Source organism: Ornithodoros turicata, chromosome 2, assembly GCF_037126465.1.
Source record: "Ornithodoros turicata isolate Travis chromosome 2, ASM3712646v1, whole genome shotgun sequence".
Taxonomy (NCBI): Eukaryota; Metazoa; Arthropoda; class Arachnida; order Ixodida; family Argasidae; genus Ornithodoros; species Ornithodoros turicata.
In genome coordinates, this window is record NC_088202.1 from 101,295,525 (window position 1) to 101,315,044 (window position 19,520).

Sequence of the window (19,520 nt, forward strand, 5' to 3'; positions counted from 1 at the left end):
GTCTATTGTGCGTCGCTGATTGAGCACACGTCCGAAAAACTTTTTTCGCACTGTGTTCACGTTTTAGTGCACCTTTGGCGCAAGCATTTTAACATTGGAGATGATTCTGCTGAAAGATAGAGTCGTGTAATTTCACCTATATTTAGTACAACAACAACAACAATAGATGATGACGATGAGATGGGGTGTTTCACCGCGGTGGTGCGGCACCCTACGCCATTGCACGTGGAACATTATATGAAGATGATGAAGGAAGGATGAAAATACGAGAAAGAATTGAAGCGTCTGGAGCAATCCAGTCGACGACAGGAATACCACTGTTGGGACAAATGTATTTTCAGTTTTCATTAGAAATACCGTCGCATAAAAAAGCGAACGATATTTTGTCAATTCGAAAGACGACCCACAAGTTGCAAGTTGCATACGGGATCCACAAGCAGCATGTCTAGCTATAAACACGACGGTCTTGAGCAAGTCGTCTCCAAACCGCACGAAGGCAGCACTTGCCATTAGAAAGATGGCCACCAATTGCGACCCCTTATCGCCTCCTAACTACCGGCGGCGAGTTGCCGAGCGTTCATTTGACCATCCTGCCACCTGACGGCGAGCATTTGAACCGTCTCTTGAGCCTTCTGCTACCGCAGTGCATCTCAGCATCCCCTCCCCTTTTCATCTCTTTCCCACCGTGTTTTCTTTTCTTGTGTTTTTATAGCCTCAACAGCTCCACTGTGTGCTCTTATCGGCCGTCCTGTGGCGTCATTAACTTAGGTGGTATTCGCAGTACCAGAACACCGTATTTATTGCAACCACTGGCCTGCTTTCTTCTTCGTCACACGAGCAGTGGGATGCTTTACGGCTGTGTGGGAGTTTCGTCAGGACGCGTGCCTGTTTGGACGTCGTCCTGACTATTTACGATTCATATCATTTCATAACTGCAATTACCGTTTCGTTTATTTGCTCGCTGCAATTCGGAAAGGTAGCGTAAAAGAATATGTAACGAATGTGCGCATTTCGCGGACGTAAAAAGTAACTGTGTCTTCGGAGATGTCGAGCTTTCGGGTAATGGCAGATATTACTTCAATATTACAGCTATGGCAGTGCCTCGGACGGCCTTGTCCGTATCTGTGTGGAGCGGGGTTTGTGCCCCGAATGCTGTCAATTTTAAGCATTTGTCTACGCGGACTGAGAGATGTCTCTCACATGTTCCTTCTTTTGTTACTCACAGAAACGCTTCGAGTTCGCTGTTTCGTTCTTAGTAGGTGGTTTCTAGAGGCTCGCCAACATCTTCATCTGCTCTTTTTTTTTCAACGAATTAACTATACCTGTGTTCAACCTAAAAGCAGCGCGAAATCTAGTCCGTCAACCGTCTAACATAGATACGCCGTGGTCACTATGTTGACGCAAGGGACAAGCGTAGGACGGAGGCTTAAACGTATAGTTCCTTACATGGACTTTACATTTTGACCACCTACGATGCCTTTACGACAGAGGTCTGTCGTAAAGGCCCCGTGTCTGGAGGTGAGAAACGCAGATGCGCGGAGACGTTACGTTATGTGTAGCACAATCATAAGCCACAACTGTGCCGAGCTCAGTTATATCAACATGTTTGTTGCTCAAGCACAATACGCCTTTTTATAGTCTAGCCATTACTACTATTACTTAATGCTTCAGGCTGTCAGGGCTCCGCAAATTGCTGTGATTCTGCTGCCCTCACCTGCCCGCATGTCCCTAACTAGAGTAGCGGTGTCAGAAATACAGATAAATTTCTGAAAATCAGTAGTGCAGTGTTACGGTTTCCACAACTTTAAGTGACATTAAGTGACATTAAGTGACTTTAAGTGACATAACACAAAAATCATACTATGGATGTTATTTCGACGAATGTTCCGGTAACAGACCTGTGCAGAAATTGAGATGTACGTAAGCAGTAATAAGACAATAGAAAGCTCAACGTTTACGTCGTTTCTTTTCATGGATTAAAGGGACACTAAACTGCTCGAAGAACATTCTCCAATTATTATGCTCCATGAAAGAACGTGGCTCATGGTATACAAATATGAAATTCATTTACTTTTAGCGAGCGTCCTTTTCACGAAACAATGCCATTCAAAGGGCTGTGTGAGTCTGTGTGAATCTCTCCTTCATCCTTGGAACGTGGTCACGTCACGTTCCAACATATAGCAACACCGCATTCCAGGCGCGCGAGGTGGGGGAGATTTCGCACACCCAACTAGTGACGGGCAACTGACAACAATATTCCAGTTCCAAATCTGAGAAACTGTTCGTAAGCTGATATTTTTGTCGAGAAGTTGTATAGCATGCCAGAGGGATACACCATGACGCACGAGTAAGACCGCGAACATAAGATTTGCAACAAAATCTGCCGTCAAGACATCAAACCGGGGCTGCACACCGTTCAAATGAAAGCGCTTTGACAGGAAACAGCACGCACTCGCAAGCAAGCCAGCTAGAAAGTGCAAAGCACCGTTTTGAATTGTGGCAAACCGGGGGGGGGGGGGGGCGTAATGGCAGAATCGCCTCGCCGTTGTTGGCCACACAGAAGTGGGCGTCGTCACGACTGACGCCCTGGGGGAATGTGCTTCCTGGGCCGACTTCTACGGGAGGCAAACCAATCTGAGCACGTCACACGCGCCAAACCAATGGGAATCGCTCTTTAGCTCCATGTGCAATGTCAAGTTTTTTTTTTCCGGCAGGAATTGCGGAAAGCTGTGGAGAGCTGCTGGCAATCTTCCAGTAAGGATGGAGATGTGGAGATCGCGGTGACGTGCGCCGTTGCTAGGAGACAGACGGCGCAGCTCCCGGTGACGTCACCTATTCTTCAAGAACCCGAAACTGTGGGGGTTCTTTCGAAATTTCGAGCGCGTCATGAAACTGAGCGTTTGTAATGTTTTTCTTTTTTTGTCAGCAGTGGCACCCCAAGCTTCTTGCCGACCGTTGTTTTAGTGGGCAGATGAAGAGAAAATAAAAAATAAAATAAATAAAAAACGGAAAGCGAAAGCCAGTGTTTAAGCCAAGCGCAATTGAATTCAGGACTGGGTGGTGCACAATTAGGAGGAACAAGACGCGTTCATTCACATGCACAAAATCAATCTGAGCTGCGGGTTAAGCGGGTTCAATCTTGGGTGGCCGTTCTTTGCAAAAAAAAAAGAAGCAAAAACAAACAAACAAACAACGGAATGCTTAAATTTAATTAACTATTACTTGACTAATTAGTCGTTAAAATACGTTAAATAATTTAACCATGCAGGAAATCGTAACGTTAGAACATTACATGCAATTTTTTAAGTGTCAGCCAAATAAAGGATCGGCAAGACGTAAGATCTACGTCAAGAAACTCGTTATCCGGGCTCTTTCAGAATATATCGAATTACTGAGCCGTATTTAGTGCCTTTGTCGTAAAACGCAAAATGTGGACTCCGCAGCTTAGTCCGACAATGTGTAATTACAGACGCATAACAATTATAGAACCTTCTTTACTTGGAAGCGCAATCCGAAACCATCACTATATTAACGTCTGCAACTTACCGTTGTCTTCATACCAATCAAGAAACATTCGTGTGGGGTATGCTTTTCCTTTGAGTCTACTTCTCGAGGTCTCTTTCGCTGAGTCAAGTCCATCGTTCTCGGAAACTAATTAGCGTCGAAGCGCTGCGTGCGCATTTCATAACTGCTTCAACTCCTACTTATTCCATCTTTCAAATTAGTTCGCATCATTCGTGAAAGCGAAAACGACATGGGCTGAGATCACGATGCGCACGACTTTACATACTTTAATGATATTCTAAAGGCAGGGAAAGCGCATTGACGTGTGAACGAGAGGCAAGTCGTCTATGCCCAGCGAAATTAATTTTTTAGCTAATAATTGAACCTCTGTATGCAATAAGGGGATAAGTTGACTTATCATTTTTTTTTAGTTGGGTGTTAGCGCCGCGAAGCAACTGTGGCTATGAGCGACGTACAGATGTGGACAGACGGAGAGAGGATAGCAGGAAGGAGTGGGGGACAGGGGGTTAGTATGCGTCCTGGGCCGACTTCAGGGGGAACTGTGCCGACATTCGTCTGGAAAGTCTTCGGAAAACCCAGGGAAAACCTCAGACAGCACAGCCGGCGGTAGGATTCGAACCCACCACCTCCCAGTCTTCAGCACGACCTTGGTTACCAACGAGCGGACGCCTTAGCCCACTCGGCCATGCCGCTGGTATTTTGACTTATCACCTTTTTACTATTTTTGCTGCGATGACATCTACATACCAGTATGCACCTGTGCATGAAAATTTAGGAGCTTATTGTGATATGCTGGCCTGCTACAGCATGGTGAAAAACGGGAAATGCATGTGTGTCAATGGGACGGACAATCAGACCAGGCCCCTTTTCTCAGTTTCGGATTTTTCGACTTATCCCCTTACTGCATACAGAGGTTCAATTATTGTAGACGAGGGTATAGGAGAGGAAGAGGAAATTAAATGGAAGGTTAATGATAGAATAGCGTAGATGCAGGCTAGCTAGAGGCTAGCTGGTGGGGGGGGGGTATATGTTTATTCACACAAAGGAGATGTCAGCCAGGCAAGTGCCGGCTTGCTACTCCTTAAAAAAAAGAAAGAGAAAGAGGAAAAAACAGGTGCGGGAGAAGCCGCGATGGGGACGATGTGCTGCGGGCGGTGAGGCTTGCCGCCTGTGCTTCAGAGGGTGGTCATCATTTCTGTGGCCTTGAGGTACTCGAAGAGTGCCTTGGTAACATCCCGTTGCCCAGGGCGCGGGACAGGCCCGAGGAGTGTAGCGAGCGAGAGGGGGTGGTGGCCCAAGGCTTGGAGGCGTCGGGCGAGGGCGGCACGGGGCGCCAAGAACGTCGGGCACGTTAGCAGGAGGTGGGCTACGTCAGCGATGGCGCCGCAGCCATCGCAGTTTGCGTTGCCGCGTCTGCCCATCTTGTGCAGGAGTGACGGAGTGTAGGCGACGTTAAGGCGGAGGCGATGAAGGAGGGTTTCCTCGGCCCTGGTAAGGTGTTGGGAGGGGTAAAGTTGCATCGCGGGGTCGATGGCTCGAAGAAATGTGTTGCATCGAATAGCGTCTGCAATGAAGTGGCGGGTTTCAGAGGCAGACCATCGACGGATTTTAAGGTGGCAAGCTGATGCCGTGAGCGGTAGGTTTGCGATGGGGCTGTCACAGCTATGTGCGCGCCTTGCAGCAGCGTCGGCACGGGTATTCCCAGGGAGGCCTATGTGGCTGGGAACCCACTGGAGCCAGACGGTATGACCGGAGGCGAGAACGGAGTTGTATGACGAGATAGTCATTGCGTGGAGGTCGTTGATCGTCTGGGATCCGTGTGAGCTGATGACCTCCAACGCTGCCTTACTATCTGTAAAGATGGACCAGTTTCCCTGTGGCGAGATGGAAATGTGCTCAAGCGCCGCGTACACGGCAAAGAGTTCAGCCTCCGTGGATGACGTCTCGTTTGCAAGTTTAAAGGTGCGCTCGATGTCCTCGTGGGGCACATAGAATGCTGCGCTCGCTCTGTCAGGTACGACCGACCCGTCGGTGTAAACTGCTAGCCGCTGGTCATGTAGCGTGGAGAGGTGCTCCAGGGCAAGCTGACGTGCGACAACGGAAGGAGTGTCATTCTTTCGCCCAAGGTCGGGGATAGTGGAGCACACGAAGGGCCGGTCGAGGGCCCAAAGAGGCCCTAGCTGGTGGATAAACTCCGTGATATAGGCAAGCCTGATAGATGGGCAAGACATGTAACGCAAACACTTTCGTGTTGTGTTTTCGAATCACGAAGGTTAATGATGACGGTCCGTAGGAACGCTGTCCGCCTTTGGGGATTCTAGGGTGGGGGGAGGGTCCGTCTGCAATTTTGGGGATTCTACATTTTGGCAATGGCTTTTAGCAATGGCTCCTCTCACGAAAAAGCTGCAGAAGACGCAGGAACACGAGAAAGTAATTTCTGAGGTCGAGAAGGGACCCATTTCGTGGGATACGCAGCGTTCTGTCAACAAAAATATACATTTGAATGCCATGCTGTGGGAAGAGGTAGCGGCAGCGGTGGATTGTCCTGGTTACCTACACGAGCGACATTACACTACAGCGGAAGATGCCAAAAACATCATAATCTGCTGTGGCGCGAGCGCCAAATGTCGTGTCTTCACGTACACTGCTAACCGTGGAGAATATCCTGTGACACAGCCACAAGATATTCCGTAGCAGACGACAGGAAAAGACGAACGACGGTGTCGTCTGCTAAGTGTGCAGTACGCCATTCTCGATATTCCGCCCAGTGTGAATGCTCAACATAACATGGGACGGAACTGGACTCTGTGAGCAGGGTTTTCGCTTTTTCTTCCACTAAAATCTTCCGTGAGGATGTCGCTCGTGTGAATACACGGTAAGTAGTGGAAGCACGTACGCCAAACCCGTCGTGTACGCAGCTGCGGGATGTGCGCCTCATGCGGTTTGACACGCGTATTTCGGCACGCTTCGTGGCCGGGCAGCATTTTGCACAGCGCGTTCTTCGCTGAAATACGCACCATGCGGGTCGGCCTTTAGTGCAACGTGCGTCACGTTCGCTCTTCGTTCGTTTCTACACTGAACCCACGCCCGCACACTATACACCCTGCTGCACGAATACGACCAGCGGAATTCGCCATAGCAACATTGTAGACTCAGAAGCAAAATTCTTTACGTACTCATGCCCATACACACAGCGCATGTGGGCATGGCACTACAAGCAAGAAGAGTTTTGTAAAGCGTGCTTCACCTGCGACTCCCATGCGTGTCAGGAAGCTGCCTTTACCAGTTTATCGTGCCGCCGCGTCAGTGTTAGCACTTTCTGATGCATACAGATAATGCTTGGATACTGAATATCTTTCTTCTACCAGATATTACAGGTTATCTCCTATAGATAACCACATAAGCAGAAGAGCAGACCTCCCTTTTTAGGAAATAGAGGGACACATACCTAATACTGCCCGACTCTCGTTCCAGCTTTTGTATTGCGTGCAGTTCGATATCAACGATAATCATTATTCAATTTTAAAATTCCTTTTCTCATTTTTTTTAAATAGCCGTTTCCTCGCTGTGTGCGGAGTGCATCTTCTACACCATAACGAGTGGAAGGCGAGCACAGATGCAGAAAATGGAATGCGGAAAAACAATAATCGCTATTGGCCATTCCGTTGAGGATTTATGTTAGATGTCGATTAGATTTAACGCAATGGTGTTCTCATGATAGAGTTCGTACGCACGATAAATGTGCAGTTTCTCACGGTGATAGTTCGTAGCATCGAGTAACTATATTCCGTTTTATTCGATGGACACTGAAATGTGCAACTAATAAACTAATGGGAATAAAAAGAAAATAAGGACCATATCAAAACACCATGTGTGTTAGTCAGTTTCAATGCCTGATGATGATAGTCATTTTTCAACTGTAAAGTTTATTAAATGAATAAGGTTTTCGTTGGAAACCAGCTGCAGCCCTGGCCACTTGCCATTCGGATAAGAAACTACAATGAACACGAACAGCACGAAACGCAGTGCTGAACATATAGAACATTTCATTAGGAATATAGTGAAGCTACATTCGCTGAAAGAAAAATGTCGGCGCTTGGGTGTCTCCCGAAAAGCCGGGCTCTAAAACCATGCATTACATTCGTTGTCACAGCCATGCACCTGCGATATAGCTGTTTTGGAGTGAAGTACGCCTTCACGTTTGTTATTCTACAGCTGCATTTGTTTCTGAAATATTTCACAACCAACAAACTTAAGGCCGCGGCACAGACAATTTATCTTTGTTACCTGACTTTTTTAAACGAGTTTGTTTCCACGTGCCAGTTTAATAATCTGAGTTCTGTATGCGGAGCTTACGTCATTTGTCATGCTTTCCTTGTATGCCGTTTGTTATGCAAGTTCGGGTGTAGCTTTGCATGCGTATATCCACAATGTTTCGCAAAATTTAGCATACACTGTTGGTGAAGAATATTGGTACTTTTTAGAAGGTACTCTTGTCGACGCTGTTAAATTGTTCTTACAATTTCCACGTCCTACGTCACTACAACGTCTCTGTTGCGTTTTCTGGACATGGAACTACTTTCCCGGGGCAGCTGGAATGGTAGCGTACGTTAGCGTTCATCAAGTAACCTTGCCGCAGTAATGGTGTAAGTGTTACAGTACTAGTCATGCCACCTATCGAACCAGTTAGAAGGTGAGAGTGAGCTAACTTGTAGGTATTGATTGACGCTTTCAACCGGACAGACAGTGACGGGGAAGAGCACAGCTGCTTGCTGAGGGCTAAAGTCCAGACTGTACGGACAAATTTTAACATAAATGTAGAAACAAATATTGAAGTGTGCAAAAAAAAAAAAGCCGAGTTCATCGTGAGAATATTTCACATTGCGCATGCATGCCTTTCCTAGGTTTAAATTCTGCAGACACTAAACCAAGCTACCCTTATCAGTAATTTCGCTATCACTGTTATTATAGTTATTTACTATATTACTATTATTACTATATAGTTATTTCGCTATCACTGACGCTGGTGCTCGAAGCGTCGATAACTTCCTACATTATGAAGCTCACCCGTACTACCTCCATTAGGTGCAACATGCCACCCAAAGACAGACGTCCCCCACCTTTCATTTACCGTCATTCTCTATTGGAATCTTGCCATACCTCTGATTAAGCAAATCAGAGCCAGACACGTTCACTGGCGCCTAATTGATGCATCGAAACTGACGTTCCCACTAACTATGCAGGCTGGTGTCCACCTTCATTTACCAAAGCGGAGCTACGTGCCCCTAGAGCTGGCTCGGGCACCAATTTGGTCGAATCTTTATGCAGCATTCCTCCTCTGCTCTGTGTACAGACACTTCCGAACCACGTAGATAGCATTGATGCGGGAAAAGAGTCGTAATCATGAGACTGATGTCTTCCGCGAAGGACGGCTTTTCGTCTAAGGAACGGAAGTAGCGTAGGACATCGTAAATGCCATTCGATGGCTGATCTTGAGTCATTTACTCGTTTCGTCTTTTTCTCTTTCTACTGATACTACTTAGCAGCGCGAGGCGACAACAAGGACCAAAGACGTTTCGCCGCAGATGCTCCGGTACCCTGCCGCATTAATTGCCTGTACGCTGGTATGAATTATATGAAGATGCGTGGAAAGTACCGCAGATAATACCAGTAGGGGGAGTTTGTAGTTCGTCCATTAGGCCTCTTGTCGTTAGGCCGCCCGTAATTGAACGAAGAGCAGAAAGCTAGTGTATCGGACTGCTCCAAGATGTAAGGACTGGAGACATATGGCGATTTCGACTGGTCATTTGGGATTCCGATTCGAGTGTGTCTTTGGAGATCAGCTCGCTCCATGACTGCGTGCTTTTTCGTGCTCTTCCTAAAAGGCTCTGATTCGGCCGGAACTCCAAATAAGTTTCGTCGTCACTTCTGCATCTTGCGAGAGCGAGCAACAGCGGGCGTTCAGCCTAGTCGCTGGGTTGGACGAATGTGGGCGACAACTTCCGTCAGGATTTGGACCAAAGCTATGGTTGCTTTTCGTGGTGGATTCGGATTTTCTTGCGTTCTGGCGGATCCGGGTGCTCGCCCTATCGACCAGCCAAATTCGCTCATAGAAGATTTCAGAAAATCCCAGTGCTCCTTGCGCACGCGTTGCATCCTGGGAGATTACTGAAATGAGGAAGGGAGAACCGTCCTTCACATTTCGTTTTCGCTGACCTTGACTCCCCGTGGACAATTGGCCGAGAAAGAAGCAACAGAAACATATTGTCGTCTATTGTGAACGGCCTCAATGCCTTCTAGCTGTCGTTCCATCGTGCATCCATGGCCGATGCTAGGGGTGTGCGGGGCCTGAGGCAAAGGCACATCGCGGGCCCGTTTCACACGATTAAGTGCATAATTGATATTTAAAAAAAGTAATCCCTGGTTGAGGGCTTCGTGCGCGGGGCCAATGCAAGGGCTTAAGGCGGTCGCCCTACTCGTCCCCCTCCCCTCCCCCCCTATCGCTGGCACTGCGTGCATCGTTGGCTGGCCACGAAGCTATGCTATGGTGAATGGAACAGTACTGGTTGGGAACAGCAGGGTGTTACTGTGGCTCAATTTGTGTCGAAAACGAGGAATAAAGGCAACGTTCAGCTACAGTATTGGCTTCGAGAACCGACAGAGCCTCCCCCTCGCGACAACACCAATAGTGAGGATAGACCCGACGTTTTCATGTGGTTGCGCTGCGGTACCGAACAGAACCACACCGTGCTTTCGGTACCGTAATTACAACAGGAAAGAGTACGTAGGGCGTCCGAACTCCATGCACTCGGAACGCTTCGCGCGTTCTCTTATCCTCACTATTTAGGCGCGACACCTACATGTGTGGAACGCATGTGGAACGGTGGTGAAATCCGCGTGCTCTCCAAAAACAGAACTTCGCCACATAGCACGGTGGTGGCCATCCATTGCACAGAATGATACCTGTATCACTCCTGATTTGTGAAAAGCGCGGGGCGTACGCCTTTTGTGGAAGTGCATAAGTGTTCCAAGAATGGCGTACGCTCCCGTTTTTAACCAATCTGGGGGCAGAACGATGTCATTCGGGTTGGTGACTGGCTAAGAGCGTGCTATGTGGTGAAGTTCTGTTTTTAGAGTGTGGCATGCAGGAGGACAGTGCGGGAGCCGCTTTTGGGAAGCCAAGGTTGACAGCATGTCTCAAGAAAGAGATGGTCCATCGCTTCTTGATAACATGATTGGCAAGGCTTTGTGATATATCGGTGGGCTAGTGGGACCGTCTAGTCCGCTTCTTCATTGCCACATATTCGAATGTGGCCAGGACCCCCTCAAAGGGAAGATGGTGGATAAACGACGGTGTGCACACGTCGATGTAGAAAGAAGACAGCAGGAAAGAGGCGAGGCAAGGGGGTTAGTATGCGCCGTGGGCCTACTTCAGAGGGATCTAAGCCGAGATCAATGTGAAAACTCTGTCGGAAACCTCAGGGAAACCGCAGACAGCACAACCGTTCGTGGGATTTGAGCCCACCACATCCCAGTCTTTAGCGTGACGTTAGACTTACCACATAAGAGATAGTTTCTGTACCCACTTGATCATTGTTCTCTTGATATGCGCGTCCTAAGAAATTGTTACGTCAAAATAACAGTACCGACGTTAAACATGTCTTGTTATTCTCTGCGCCCTGTGTCCACCGTCATCATATTTACTTATTCATTTATTATACGTTGAGGGCCCCTTTCTCGGGTGTATCACGTAACGGGGTGTGAAATAGAGAATACACGGTAATGATGCCAGAGCAATCACGTAAAGAAAAGGAAAACAGAGAACAACAATATCACAAGAGATGTCAAGTGGACATGAAGTAATCATTCATTTACTTCCATAAGGCTTCCTTGAACTTGGCAGCATCAGCCGTTGAGACTATGGTTTCTGGAAGGTCACTCCAGTCCCTAATGGTAAAAAAGAAGGTGATGATGATGAAAAGAAAAATTAAAAGGCAGAAGAACGACACCCGGGCGCTTGAGCTTAAGAGGATGATTGCAGCGTAGAGAAACGTTTTCAGCCGGGGTTTGTATCTGATCACGGAGTAGTGGACAGGGGTGTAAAATTTTATGGAGGAATGCGTCAGTCCTATACTGGTTGTGGTATGGAGGAGTACTCTACACTAGCAAAAGATGAAAAAATTGCAAAGCTAAAACGGTTGGCTTCAATGCTATATATATATTCGATTCTACAATTAACAACGCATCGTCCTCCACGGTGAGAGATGTCCATGTTAGCTTACATAAGCTGTCAAAACTCTCTGTGCAGAACCACGAGGCAATCAGGTAGGCGAGAACTCCTTTCACTACACGTACTTGCATACCCAAACTATAAATCCCTTTGTCTTCATCCTTTATAGTTGAAATCTTTCTACGCGACTTAAAAACCGAAAATAGCAGTGTCACTTGCCATAATACGCAGCAACTAAAGCATTTAGCAACTACACGATACACCTCTTTCCTGCCAGGAGGATGCCAACATGTCGCGCTATCCCAGCTGTAACATCGCCTGCAAAAGACTCCCACTGACTCAAAGATATCCACGAGCCTTTTGTCGGCACGCTGGCGGTCTTGCACATACACGTCTTCAGCAAGCTTTTCTTCCCTTGCGCGCCGCCACGGACTTGTCTGTCAACGTCTCGGCGCTGTCAGCTCCTTTCTTCTCCGTAATCAATCTCTCGGCCGTGAGCGCTTGGTCTATAACGTTTTTTCTTTCTTTCTTCACTGCTTGTACCGATATTTTAGAGCGCTAAAGTTTCTATATCTTTAAAGAAGTCAAGGCGTCACATAAACCAGGCGTCGACAGCGTTAACAACTCTGAGTCCTACGTTTCACGTCGCGCTCCATGCTGCTTAGTATTTCGCAAAAAGCAGACTTTGCAGGGCAGCGTTTATTTTTGCCCGCACAGCGTCGTCTCCTAGCAACAGCCCGTGACTCACCTGTCGCAACTTTTTTTATTCTCACCCCTTTGTGTATGCCAGATAGAGGGGAGAGTAGGTTGGCCCCGAGGTCGCTATGGCTAACTCTGTCTCCTTCTTTCAGGTTTATTGATCAATGTCGCGACTGTGCCGTCTATCTTTATCTACCTATTTGAAACTGCTTGATATGGGAATGTTGCAAGTGAAAGTTAAACGCACACTTTTACGAAATGCGTGGTAGTGTCCAATGTGAGAGACGCCGCCATTTCAGGTTAGCGCTAGTAGGAAATGCAGCCAACAGAGTGCTGGGCAACTTGTGACATCAAATTCAGCACTCGAGTATCGCCATTGATGCCAGGCTACAAGACCCCTTTTTGCCTACAACAGAAACTAAATAATCCACATAAACAACGGCATGCGGGACTGTTCTGCGTGTGAGCAGGAATAACATTTGGGAGTAGATTTGCAGAAATTGGGAGTAGCATAAGCGTATTCGTAGTATACTGGCCTCACAATGCACTTTCCGCACCGACAGCTTGCAGTAAGGCTTGGGCAGAACGACCAACCAAGCAACGGGGTCGACGGTGCGACTCTTTCGTTTGGCTAATATTGTGACATCGACACTTGTTGGGCTGACACTGTGGAGCCTACTTGATGCACTACAACGGTTCCAGGCTGTAATCACTTGTACATGTCAATTATGCTTTGTAAGGTTTCTTAACCGATATGATCAATTGGTTACTGGGACAATATCGACGTATATTGATTGTGATATTCATCGTAGCCTTAGTGTTTTAAGCTTTATTCTTCAACTTAAACCCGGAACTACGCATTCAGTGCGTCACAACAAGCGCAAATGTGTCGCATGCAAAAGCAGGTTAGCGCAAGAAAAATTGTGCAAAACCTTGAGTTTACACCACATAGTTTTGAAAGGAAAGAGTCCAAAGATTTCCAAAATATTTGAGGTATTCCATCCGAAGTTAACTAGTCAAATTACATTTGGAAGTATGCAATTAAAGAGTAAACCATATTTTGGAACCTTGCATGCCGAATCACAATTCCCTTTCGTAGCAACGTCTTCAACTGTTCGACCGAGATACGACTGACGTCAAACGTGCTTACATGCTTGCGTTAGTACATAAATCAAATAATTATTGTAGGTTCACCTCTTTAGCCTAAGTGCCGTGACGTTAACGAGGTTTTCGTCTTCTTCGCAGGTGCGGACACTTTTTGTGAGTGGCCTCCCAATGGACGTGAAACCCAGGGAGCTGTATCTTCTATTTCGTGCCTACAAAGTAAGCTTTGAAAGTGTTTGCAGAAAATGCTCATTCCTCATTGGAAACTGTTGTAGTTGTACTATAAAAGAATTACAAGTGGGAGCTACAACGTGATTGTGCACCTTTATTTCCAGGGATATGAGGGATCACAACTGAAAATGAACACGAAGACAGGAAAGGCAACCTCTGTGAGTAGTGTTCCACGTAATGTTTAGTTTTTGTGGTTTTACAATGACGCTATGTATTAAAAGCTGATTGGACGCAGCTCCAGTGGGTAAAGAATACCGGCGACAGAGATCGAGCTCAGGCATAACGTGTGCTACACAAGTGTAATGCATTTATATCCCCGAATGTAACAGTCACAAACATTTTGGTGTTGTGTGTGAAAGTTTCATGGTGGAATGCTCGTGGTAAGATCAAGTGGAACCTCCATAATCATGGTCCGACTTCAACACGGACTAGTGACAATTTTGTTGACATATTTCTCTGTCATCGGTTGCAATCCCTTTTTTTTTCTCCTGTTTATATTTAGCTCACATACCACTATTACAAACAGCAGTAGTGTCTTCAAAATAGAGATGGTGACTGAAGTACGCAGAAAGCCACAACATTTAGGGAATAATGCTTAAGAGGACACTAGGAAATTATCGCTCCCCGTTTAATATACTCTTCCACGTAAACCATATCAAACGAAGACAGATTATTACTACCGCAAGGTGCAACAAATATATACATAATATAAAGAAGTCGTAAATATAATAAATAGTGATCGTTGCGGGCGGAGGACCGGCTTTCTTCGGGAGCACTGAAACCTCGACTGATTAACGAGGCACTGAACGCCTGGGGACTTCCGGCATCGACCCTCAGTGCCTCAATTTTTGTCGGAGCCTCAATTTTTATCACTTCATATCATTCACCGCCGTCTGGGCTTCAGACTCTTTCAGTTTTATATGTATTAGATACACGTAACTTACTTGTTTCCGTTTTGTGCTCGCGTGGTTCGCGTACATAAGAGAACAACGTGTGGCAGGACTATAAAGTATACAGTATAAAGACAGTGGTTTTGTTGCCAATGAGACACGCAAAACACAAGCGCGACTTTCCTTGTGTCTGTTAAACAAATGACTGAGCGCATTGCGAGGCTGCTGTGTTTCGTCATGTGAGATGCAAGCACGGACGAGCGAGGAAGATTACGAAAAAAGTTTTATCACTTAAACTCTCACACCTACGCAGGGCAGGCAATTTTAATGTTATTTAACCAGACGCCGATGTAATATTGATTGAGACTCGACAAGCAATTTTGCATATTCCTATTGTGAGGACTGCGTCGCATTTTCGCGTCATTTCCGTCATTAACCATATATGGCTTTTCACTTGGAGTGCATAACCACAGCTACAAGAGCTGCTACGATTGCCAGCTATTATCCATCACTTCTTTGTACATGTCAGTAATGCGGCTACTGAAGTGAACAGCCTTAAGTTACTAACATTGTCGTCGTAAAAGAGTCAACTGCTACATGTTCAAGAAAAACTGTCGTGGTCAGCTCGTGCTCGGACGGGGAAGTTATAATGTTACCACGGCAGAATGTTTTCCCTTTTCATTTGATCAAGAACATACAAGACGAAGTGGCAGCAGCGCGTCATCATGTCTTGTATGCTTTAAACAGCGTGAGACGTATCCTGAACATGCATCTCAGTTACTATTTTTTCAAGCTAGCACTAAGCGTAATACCCCTGATTTTAATGACAAGCTTCGGTGCAGATTCTGCATGAAAGCTTGTCATTAAAACTATATGCTCTGAAACGTTAGAGTCTTATTTGACCTGACTGCGTTTTTATATTTTGTCTATTTATGTAATACCCTATCAGACGGGCACATTCAAGGCTTTAAAATACCAAGGCAGTAAACAAAGACTGAGATTGAGGTCATGCCACATGGCATCGATAGGGCCTTCGGGAACAAACGGAGATACAAAGGAATGAGGTTTCCAAATCTGCATTACTTGCAAACTGCCTACTCTCGAACGCAGAAAGAAACGCGATACTTTAGACAGCAGATATAATTCCCCATTCCCTCTGATCATCTTGCCTGCAAAACTGAACTGCGCTCCGCGCAATTTAGTGACCAGCTCCAAATATTAACTCATGTATGGGATGGAAAGGCTTCGCCAACAGAAGCGGTGCCTACAACCTTTATGAGTGTATCACAGTGAAATGTCAGGAATCGCGGACGCCAAAAGCGCTATCAACGGTGCTGTTTACCAGCAGAATGACGATGTGCCCAAACACCGGAGTTCGAAAAACGAAGCAGGATACGAAGTATAGGAGAAGATCGAAAACTTGATTCCAAACTATAAGTTTTCATCATTATCCAATGTATGTGTGTGTGTGTGGGAGGGGGGCATCTCACAAAATATGCAACATGTGCTGTCATTGTAGCCAAATTCTGGGAGCAATTCCATGGTCGTAATTAGCCTCATCCGTTGCCATCTGACGCAACTCAACAGAAAACGGCCTTCACCTAGCTATGGCCCTTCATTAGGGCCGTTACGTTCTAACTGTCCAAACTAGGCTGTAACTTAGTTACTTTGTATAACGTTACTTACTCATGACTGTCTACAAGCGGACGGATATTATTTAACACACATTTGTCTCCCTTCTTTCTTTACATTCGTTCACAGCCCGTGGCATTTGTGACGTTCTCTTCGAGGGCAGGCGCTGAAGCGGCAAAGCAAGAACTTCAGGTAATTTTTGATTAGTTGCAGTGACTGCATTGTGTTTGCACTACATTATTGGTGTGCACTTACTCAGTGTACCGTTAGCAACATTGAAGTAGTAACATGAAACGAAGTCCAGAAACGAAGGAACTTGAGGTTCACGAAGACATTTTCTCCGTCTTTCTACTCCGTCAATAATGAACATCGCTTCTAAATGGGGTGCGGAATTATTTTGGTTGTACTGATGCAGACATAAAAAGGCACATATGAACCTGCAACTCACCGTTATGCCATTTACTTCGCCTACTTTTAAATGATTTGAAATACGCCAGATCGAAATGACTTCAAGTCCCACAGCTCACTGTCATGTACGATTGGATGGAGAGGCCTTTCCCAGTCGCAATTACTCTGCACGAGAGGAACAGAACTAGAAGCGAGCGCAAGAGAGACATTTAGAGAATAAACTTGCACATCGTAGCTGCGCGACTGTACAAAGAGCACGCGGTAGCAAGTGCTGGCTTAGATGTTAATACAAATCCAACATACCGAGGTGTGTTGAGTTCAAAACGTTCACATGCAGCGATCATAAAAGTTCCGCGTCAGTCCGTCATGCCAGTGTTCAACAAGCACGTTGTGCCAAACACCGACAGACGCCTAATTTAGAGACCCCCAGCTCACATATCCCTATGACCTTCCGAGTGATTTGGCGACTGGTCATTGTTAAAGCGAAGCACAAGCACCTGTCATCAATAATGCTGTAGTGACCAACATACACAACACTCGAAGACGTTGCACGAGAGCAGCATGAGCAGGTGTCTCCTGTCTCCGGATCGATCCCGATGCCAACAACCGGTTCAAAAATGGCACAGAAATGCAAACAAGCTTATCCTCTACTTTAGTAGTTGCACGATATCTGTAAGCTTCATCATTACGGCAAACAATCGACGGCAAAAGCTACGAGTAAAAGACGCGAAATTGCTTGTACCACATAACGAAGGCAGAAAGGGTGACATCGCCGTAAATCAAGATGTTAGGTTGTCGCTTCGCTTTCACTGCTTCTGCTCCTTTGTTCATCATTCTCGATCTTTTTCCCTTCTGCTTCGTCTATCCACCATTGAGGTGCGTCTGAACGAAAACGAATGACTCTCGCCGGGAACTGCTTGCTTCCATTTTGCCGTTTATGTGACGATGAAAGCGATCGGGTTGGGTTGACGACGTGCCCATAGGGATGTGCGCGAAAAGAGAATTTTAGGCAGCCTAATTTTTCCAACTGTCTTGGAGCGTGTCGTGGTCTAATAATAAATGTTCATGATGTAGGTGTTGCAGGATGCGTCGGTATACGACTGATTGCTGATTAGCTTTAGCCAATAGGGTATTTCGTTCTGACAAAGTGAAGTACCGGATCGGTTAAATTACTCGGGTCGCCTGCGTCTCTTTTCTAGAAAATATCACTGCCCTGTACCCTCTAATATGAAAACATAACTTCACCTCATAACACAACGTGCCATAAAGAATCATGTTGTTCTCCTTCTTGATCAATTAAAAGCGGGATGCGGACGCCTTTTGGGGGTGATTTGGATATATTTGCCACAAGGAACGTGCGACCAGCTTCCTCTTCACATCAAAAGCCATAACTGTCGTAAACTGGGTTACTTTTTTGGGTGTTCTAGAACACAGTCGCCTCCTTACAAGCTTCTGTTTCATATGATGCGATTAAACGTTTACGAAGTGGGATTCAGCTCCAACAACAGATAAATTGCATGATGATGATGAATGGGGAAATTCGCCACATCAGGTGTAGCCCACTGCCCCAAGGCACAATGGACAGAATGAGATGTGATATGATGATGTGACGATGAAGGACCTCTTCGACACTCTGTGACGCTCTTTGTGTGTTTGTTTTTCGTGCAGGGAGTTTTTCGCACTTGAGTTTTTCCCTTAAGGTAGGTCAGGCACCACAGGTTCCTCGGTGTTGTGTTGGACCGCAACCTGTCGTGGGCAAGACACAATGACTATCTCATTTCAAAGGCGCAACGTTGGGGAAATGTGATACGTCACTTTGCCGGCTTGCGCTGGGGATGTACTGAGCGGGACCTTCTTGCACTCCACAAAGCGCTTGTTCGTGGCTTAGTATGCAGCCTTCCTGGGTTGCACGGACTATCACGTACGTCGGAACACAAGCTCCGTTGTGTCTTGGCGCGCAGCTTGCGGACCTGTCTTGGTGTTCCGCGTTGCGCTGACACGAGGATGGTAGTAGCCGAAGCCAGGGAACTCCCAATTGGCGTCCTCCGTCAGAGAGAAACGTTCCGCCACTATTTGCGATTGCGCGCTCACCATCGCCGTCACCCACTGTTACACCTTGGGACAAAAGTTTACGAAACACCGGGGTGTCGCATTTCTCCAATGGAGCGACAACCTAGCAGCAAAAACGAGTGGACATACATACTGAGAGATGGATCGAATAGCCCGCCACCCGTTTTCTATTCGATCGCTTCGTGACAGCTAGCAGGGAAGCGCTCCGATGAAGAAATACGCAGGTGCCGTGTTCCGTAAACTTTTGTCCCAAGCTGTACAGAAGTTTCGTAAGCTGAAACACAGTAAAATCGCGCTGTGTGCGCAAGCAGTAACGGGCCACATACCTGCCTTCGCTGTTGCCCCAACCGTTTCTTCAGTAGCACCATGCACATTGCCGAAACCATCCATCTCGACTCACATACCGGGGGTCAAGGGGCCGAAGAGCAAAATCCCTGCTCCAGTCCTCAAGCAGGCTACTCTGGAGTTAATGGACGCTGCATACGGAAACCAAACCGCCGTATATACGGACGGTTCTTCCACGACTGGCGCCTCATCTGCTGCCTTTGTAATTCCAGAGGAGACAGTTTCATGTGGGTTCCACCTATCACACCGCACTTCGGCCACCTCTGCGGAGTTGTATGCCCATCCTGTTATTCCTCAATTCTATCTTGGATCACCACCTCCGCCTCTGGGTGGTTTACACAGATCCGCGGGCAGAGCTGCAGTGCATAGACAACATGGGCATCCGC

At 46.7% G+C, this 19,520-nt stretch overlaps 1 protein-coding gene and 1 long non-coding RNA gene across 10 annotated transcripts in view; one reads left to right on the plus strand and one right to left on the minus strand.

The window, feature by feature from the left end:
* LOC135385849 (RNA-binding protein with multiple splicing 2-like) overlaps positions 1–19,520 on the plus strand; it is a 202,278-nt gene that overhangs the window by 150,566 nt on the left and 32,192 nt on the right. For all 6 annotated transcript variants that reach the window (XR_010420516.1, XM_064615416.1, XM_064615421.1 and 3 more), the window contains 3 exons: positions 13,700–13,777; positions 13,894–13,947; positions 16,441–16,503. Coding sequence is in view for 5 of the 6 variants with exons in the window: in XM_064615416.1 (XP_064471486.1) it covers positions 13,700–13,777; positions 13,894–13,947; positions 16,441–16,503 (195 nt within the window). In the remaining variant the exon portion in view is untranslated. The remainder of the gene's footprint in view (positions 1–13,699; positions 13,778–13,893; positions 13,948–16,440; positions 16,504–19,520) is intronic.
* Positions 1–19,520, minus strand: part of LOC135385851 (uncharacterized) — a 112,230-nt gene that overhangs the window by 27,676 nt on the left and 65,034 nt on the right. The gene's annotated exons all lie outside the window — the stretch shown is intronic.